We start from the raw sequence: 6,000 nt of genomic DNA, 5'->3' as shown, positions 1-6,000 counted from the left end.
GTGGTCGAGTTGCAGTAAACGTGGTCATCCATCGTATCCATCATGTTGATGGCACTGGCGGAGCTGGCACCCATGTTTGCCGGCCACCAAGAAACATGTACGCCTCGCCTAAGCCCGGAACAGCACAGATCGTCGCCAACAGTGCACAACGCACGTGGATGTAAACAAATCAAAGCGATGCACTTTACTCGTTCGCCGCTGCACACCCACCACTGTGGTTCGATGGAAGTTACGGAGTAGTACACGAATTCACAACACTAATGCAATGCATCGGGTTCGATGCATCCGCGGGGATAACATTACAACAAACGCGTTGCCGCACAGGAAAAACAAGCCAAAACTTTTCGCTAAACGACGCAAAACAACGCAGTAAAAATCCGTTGACGTTGAACTGTCATGTGCGCGTTGACAGCTGCACACTGGTTGGTTAATGGACGAAATGAATGTATTGCTTTCGAGTGTTTTATTCCACAGTTTCATTATTAAAATTTCGGTGTGAACAAAACAAGAATAAAATAAAAATATAAAAATTCTACATTTTGTGTAGTGTGTGATAGATTGATAATGAAATATTTGTGCGCATAACTTACCTAAAATAATTGCGCCATCCCACTATGCAATATCCAGTTCGGACATTTGCGTTTCTTGATTAAATTTGGATTGGCTAAAAAAAATTCTTCAAAATTGTTTGATATCTTCTTTATATTGGATTGATTGTGCATTTCATATTTATGAAAACCAAACATTAAATAACTTTTTATGATACACCTTTGAACACCGTTCAGAATAGTAGGATACGAACCCTGCACAGCACTTTGCCACATTTTCTGGAATTTTCTTTTGGCTCTCTTTACATGTTCGGTGTTCGATAATTTCCTATGTCCTTTAAACTATACTGTATGATGATTAAAATTTGCTAGTTTATTGTACATTTTGGATTCTACTATAGTTTCTAAAAATAATCACAGTATCACAAAACAGTAGTAGGACTCATATTTGTAGTTTCGATTGACTATATACGGATTGTTGTAATTCCGTTTCTGTGCGTTTTGGTAGGTTCCCCGTAATATAGCTTCCCCGTTCGCGGGTAACCTGCGTGATTCGATCACATGGTACTTGACGCTCATTTCATAACGGACTGTTTCTTTGTAAATGGTAGAAGGTAACGAGAAGACAGTTTAAAAACGGACAATAAGTTAACAAGCTTATATGAGAAGACGGCATTTAAAATACGTGTGCAAAATAACAAAACTATGTACAAACAAAACACACTCCACCAAACGCTTGTGATGATGGGAAGATGTGGTGCACCAAAAGCCACTGTTCCAGCCAGGGCTAGTAGAAGCCAATATCTGTGGGGAGGGAAGAAAAAGAATAACTCTATTAATAAAAAGCACTACGGCTTAAAGACAATCGTTAACCAACCAAATAACACCTATCCGTATCGTATCACCAGCACCGCTACCAACATCGGCTCCGTAGTCGGTAAAACTGTTAAAAATTAACGGCATACCCTCCATGCTTTCCTGCGCCAGCAAGGGAACCGGATGGGACAGTTCACTCGTTGCCCACAGATAAAGATCCAGCGTGCGCTCCGTACAATCCGCAATAAATCGCACAAACGGACGAATATCACCCTCGTTGGCCAGCTGCAAAAAGTTGTAGTACTTGTGCCGATGCTGTTTCTGTATTATCACCGGCGGATAACCGGCACGCATTAACAGCGTGTTCATTAGTAATCGCGACGTGCGACCATTACCATCACTAAATGGATGTATGTGTACCAGTTTGTAGTGTGCCATTGCCGCATACTTGACCGGATGCATCAGAAACACCTGCTCCGAATTGAGCCAGTTCTCGAAGCGTCCCATCAAGATCGCCAAATCACCGGGTCCGGGTGGGATGTGACCGCCGACGTAAACCTGCGTCCGACGAAACTCACCACCCTCGATTGGATCCACGTGGCCAAGCACACGCCGATGTATCTCCAGGATGTCCTTCAGGGTAATGTAATCGTTTTTGTTTACCAGCGTTGCGTTGATATACTTCAGGGCCGCGTCCAGACCAAGAATTTCGTTATGCTCGTCGATACTCTTCCCATCGACGGCCATGCGCGTCTCCAGAATCGAACGCGTTTGTGCTAAACTCATCGTATTACCCTCGATACCGACCGAATGGTAAATGTGCTGAATGTAAGCTTCCTTTTCCGCTCGTTTCAGTGCCATGTTGGATGCGTGCACCGAGCTTAACGCATCGCGCTTCCGATCCAACGCTTCGAACCGTTTGGCATCCATCTGCTCCACAATGTGTGCCGTACGCTCTCGGTTGGCCAGGGCTTCCGAATAGTACGGATTAACCGTGAGTGCTTGGGTGTAGTACTGATCGGCCGACACTACGTCCTGCTGGTTGTGCTCAAGGAATTCACCGTATTTGGTGAGAATTTCCGGATGCTTCGGGGATAGTGCGAGCGCGTGTTGAAATAATCGTAGCGCCTTATCATCCTTCCCGAGCTGCTTCATTTCCAGTGCCATTTTAAGCGACCCAAGCGCTTCCTGTTCGTTCGTTAGTGTGTCTTGTTTCTCATCGGACGGTGTGGCTAACTTCCGTGCCGGCAGGTACGGTTCCATTACGCGCGTCTCATCCGCCAACCTAAGCATCGATTCATCGGGAAGATGCCGCGGAGCGTACAGAGCCCGTCCACCCTCGGAACCGACGCGCCGTATTGAACCTTCCGGCTGGCGGTGAGGCGATGACGGGACAAAGTCCAGCAGGATAAGCATTAGCACCGAAAATAATACGCCACTGGCAAAGATGGTGATAACATGGCACTTGGTCTGTCGCAAATGCTGCTGCCATCGTTGTTTGTTGGGGCTGGGCTTCGTTTCACTTACGGATCGTTTCCGGTGCCTGTGGAGTGTGGATTGCTCGGACGAGGTGGAACTTTTCCTTCGCTTCCTTTCGGTCGCCTTGGTGGTAGAGGTGCCATTCGCGTTGGTACCAAACGTGCCATAGCACAACTCCAAACGCTTACGCTCGATGTCGAAAGTCATGGTAGTGCTGGTGAGTGCATACTACTGGTACGGGCAGCTGCTTGAAACGAGACTTCGGGCGTTTGAGGGGATTTTCTTTTACGCGATGGGCGTTCTAAGAAGCACTAAATCAGTGTACGTGTCCACCGTTCTCGTTCTTATCACTTGCAGTTTGGATTTGTTTGAATTTTCTCGCGCAATTTACCAGCTGATTAAACGCCTGCTGCATTGACGTGGTGGTGTATGTTTATGGTTGTTTTGACAGCTGGTTGACTGCCAACCACTTTCCTAGCACGGTAGGGTAGCTAAATTTCGATTAATTTTCAAGCTTTGCAAGTTGTTTAATAACAAAATTTTTAAGAAATTAATGAAAATCAACAAACCACATATGCTCAGAATTAGATTTTGTATAATTTAATAAAGTTTTTGAAGCTGACAGCAGTAAACCATTGCACCACGGTTTGGCAACACTGTCATCCTCGATGTAGTGATGGGCCGAAGATTTTAAAACCTAATTTTAAATATTAATTCTCGTAGATATTTGTAAAACCTCACGAAGCGATTAAAATTAATTTAAAATTTAATTTAAATATCGCTTTCGACACGTTGAAAATGTTCCCCATGACTTCGTTTTGCAATATAGAAAAAATGTTTTAAAAATATGATTTTGATTTCAATTCCTCCCTCCATTAGTTCGCTGTGTAGAGGAGCGTTAAGATTATCTGAAACGACACCGTGCGTCAAACCGTTCCTCGGTCTCACTGTGTGTTTTCGCGGCCAGTGCAAAAGAAGGGTGGATGTGTTTTGTGCGTGCTGAGCGATTTTTTTCGTGGCGCATAACTATCGCAAGTGTTCATTTCAATGTCTCCCATTTCGAGCTGATTGGATTTTGTCCCTGTGAACACGGTTTAGCTTGATTTGCAGAATTAGTAACAGTATTTTCTGGCGTGAAGTGAGTAAAAAAACCAAATATCTTCCACCTCATCAAACCAGAAGAAGGAATCGTTGCTTCCCGAGTTGTGTTGCTAGTGAAGAAAGAAAAAAAAAATCCAGATCTTTTATCCCACAAGCATAGCGGTGGTTACAGACTCGCGACTGTTGCGTTTGTTTTACCCTTTGCATCGGTCAGCTTTACGGAAAACCCCTTTTCTTTCTCCGTGAATAGCATCACTGTCTGTTCTAGTATTTTCTTGCGCTGGTGCTTCGAATACGCGTTTCTTCAGCAGTATCAGGTTCTCGAAAGGTGTTTCGCTATGTGTATATGAGCGTGTATGCGTGTGTGTGTGTGTGTGCATATGACCAATGTCTGCAAAAGCAGACAACGCTAGCCACAAAGGGTGGAAGAAAAACCAACCCCACAAAGTGTGAGGGCGCTAAAGTTAGCTAAAGTTAAAGCAAAACGTACTACTCTATCTTGGTGCGCGACGTGATAAGGAAAAGGGATTTCCACTGATTCTTTCCCGATGAAAGAAGAATCCATGGGTGAAGGAAACAGCCAGTGTTGCAGCAAGTGATGAGTGTGTGTATGTGCGGGGTGGTGCGCAGTCTGTGAAAAATACGTTTTTGGTCGTTGCCTATACTTTTCCTTTCACATTACGATCGCGAATGTCAAACAGGTCCCGTTCAATTTTGACAGTCGTCGCTTGAAACAAAAAAAAACCAAAATAAAGAAAAATCCCCAGCCTGCTTCGTGTGCGCGTGTGTGTATGTTGAGCGTACGTGCCCAGTCCAACGCGTTCGCGTGTGTGCGTGCATATGTACGGTGTGTTCGTTCATATGAGCGCAAGTGTTTTTTTTTTGTTATGTGTTTTGATCGCTGGTGGAAAATGTTTTCTGCACAGTTTTTCTTTTGTTTAATGCGCTCTCTCTCCTCTTCGTCGAGGTTGTTGTGTTGTGTAATGTAAAATTGTAAAACCCATTACAACCCCACACCCCCAAAGGAGGGTGCACACGATGTTTGGCGTTTTCACGACCACCCTCTCGTTCCCATCTCGCACTGTGCTACGCACCGATCAGCTGCAATCAATAGAAGCTCATCTAAAGTTGTCTCCAGTATATCATTGTTTTTAATTGAAGCAGAAGAAAAGAAATTAAGAAACGAAAACAAGAGAGTAGTTATGCGAAAGAACGAAAAGGAAAGTCATCAACAGTAACCATAACAACGTGTGCGGAATCGAACAAAAAATAAAACTAGTATTCGATTAACTTCCCCTTTATCACTGCAGCGGTACGGGAGAAGAGAAAGGGTAAGTGCATTTCGAAGAAGAAAACGGTGGTGGGAAAGCGTATTCGTTGTAGAATATTCAAGCAACCCCTTTTTCTCACCCTTAAACACACACACACACAAATAGGTATACAACGTTGGAGAAACACAATCAGCACACTTGCGGGCTTATTTGTTGGTGGTGGAGTTTTTCGCGAAAACAATTTATCGCGCCAGTTATCGCTGCAATAGTATGCAGCAAAAAAAAACAAATGGAAGGCAATGCACCGGGCACAAGGCAAACTACTCTGGTGCGTTGCTAGTCGCTAGTTGTGTAAACCAGCAGTCACAATCGTTGTACCGTCCACACACACACAAAAGCACACACATAGCGACAGCTGTAACGAGTCACGTAAACAATATCGATGATAAATGTATTGTGATGCGGGCTAAGCAACAGCGCCCCAGCATCCAACATGAAAAGGATGGTGTGTGTTGTTTATTTCAGTGAAAGCTAGATGCAAATTTTGGATACGTTATATAGTACGTCTGATTAGACTTTTATATTGCAATGTTAAATAACTGTTTTAAATCAACCTGTTTGTTTTGCAAGAAAATATATACAGCATACACTTGTAACGAAAGAAGCAACAGAACGAGAGAGAGAGAAAGGAAAAGAGAGAAACAAAATGCAACGCCTGCTAAGAGATTGTGACTGACCCTTTCTGTTTGATGAAATAGAAAGAGAGAGAGAGAGAAAAAGCAATG

General features: G+C 43.8%; 2 protein-coding genes across 9 annotated transcripts in view; one reads left to right on the top strand and one right to left on the bottom strand.

Moving 5' to 3' along the window:
• Positions 1-900: 900 nt before the first annotated feature.
• LOC125766595 (protein adenylyltransferase Fic) lies at positions 901-3,475 on the bottom strand. The gene is made up of 2 exons (XM_049432779.1): positions 1,426-3,475; positions 901-1,352 (listed from the first exon to the last, which is right to left on the bottom strand). Coding segments are annotated over exons 1-2 (1,626 nt in total). The 5' UTR covers positions 3,051-3,475; the 3' UTR covers positions 901-1,351.
• Positions 3,476-3,773: 298 nt separating this feature from the next.
• The window catches only part of LOC125766578 (nuclear pore complex protein DDB_G0274915), an 80,337-nt gene continuing 78,110 nt past the window's right edge, over positions 3,774-6,000 (top strand). For 6 of the 8 annotated variants that reach the window (XM_049432677.1, XM_049432675.1, XM_049432674.1 and 3 more), the window contains exon 1: positions 3,774-5,275. The gene's annotated coding sequence lies outside the window, so the exon portion shown is untranslated. The remainder of the gene's footprint in view (positions 5,276-6,000) is intronic. The other 2 variants (XM_049432669.1, XM_049432670.1) reach the window with 1 other exon arrangement.

The sequence above is a fragment of the Anopheles funestus genome, chromosome 2RL (genome assembly GCF_943734845.2).
Source record: "Anopheles funestus chromosome 2RL, idAnoFuneDA-416_04, whole genome shotgun sequence".
Classification (NCBI taxonomy): Eukaryota; Metazoa; Arthropoda; class Insecta; order Diptera; family Culicidae; genus Anopheles; species Anopheles funestus.
Note: the sequence above shows the minus strand (reverse complement) of the source record. Positions and strands in the feature narration are given on the sequence as shown.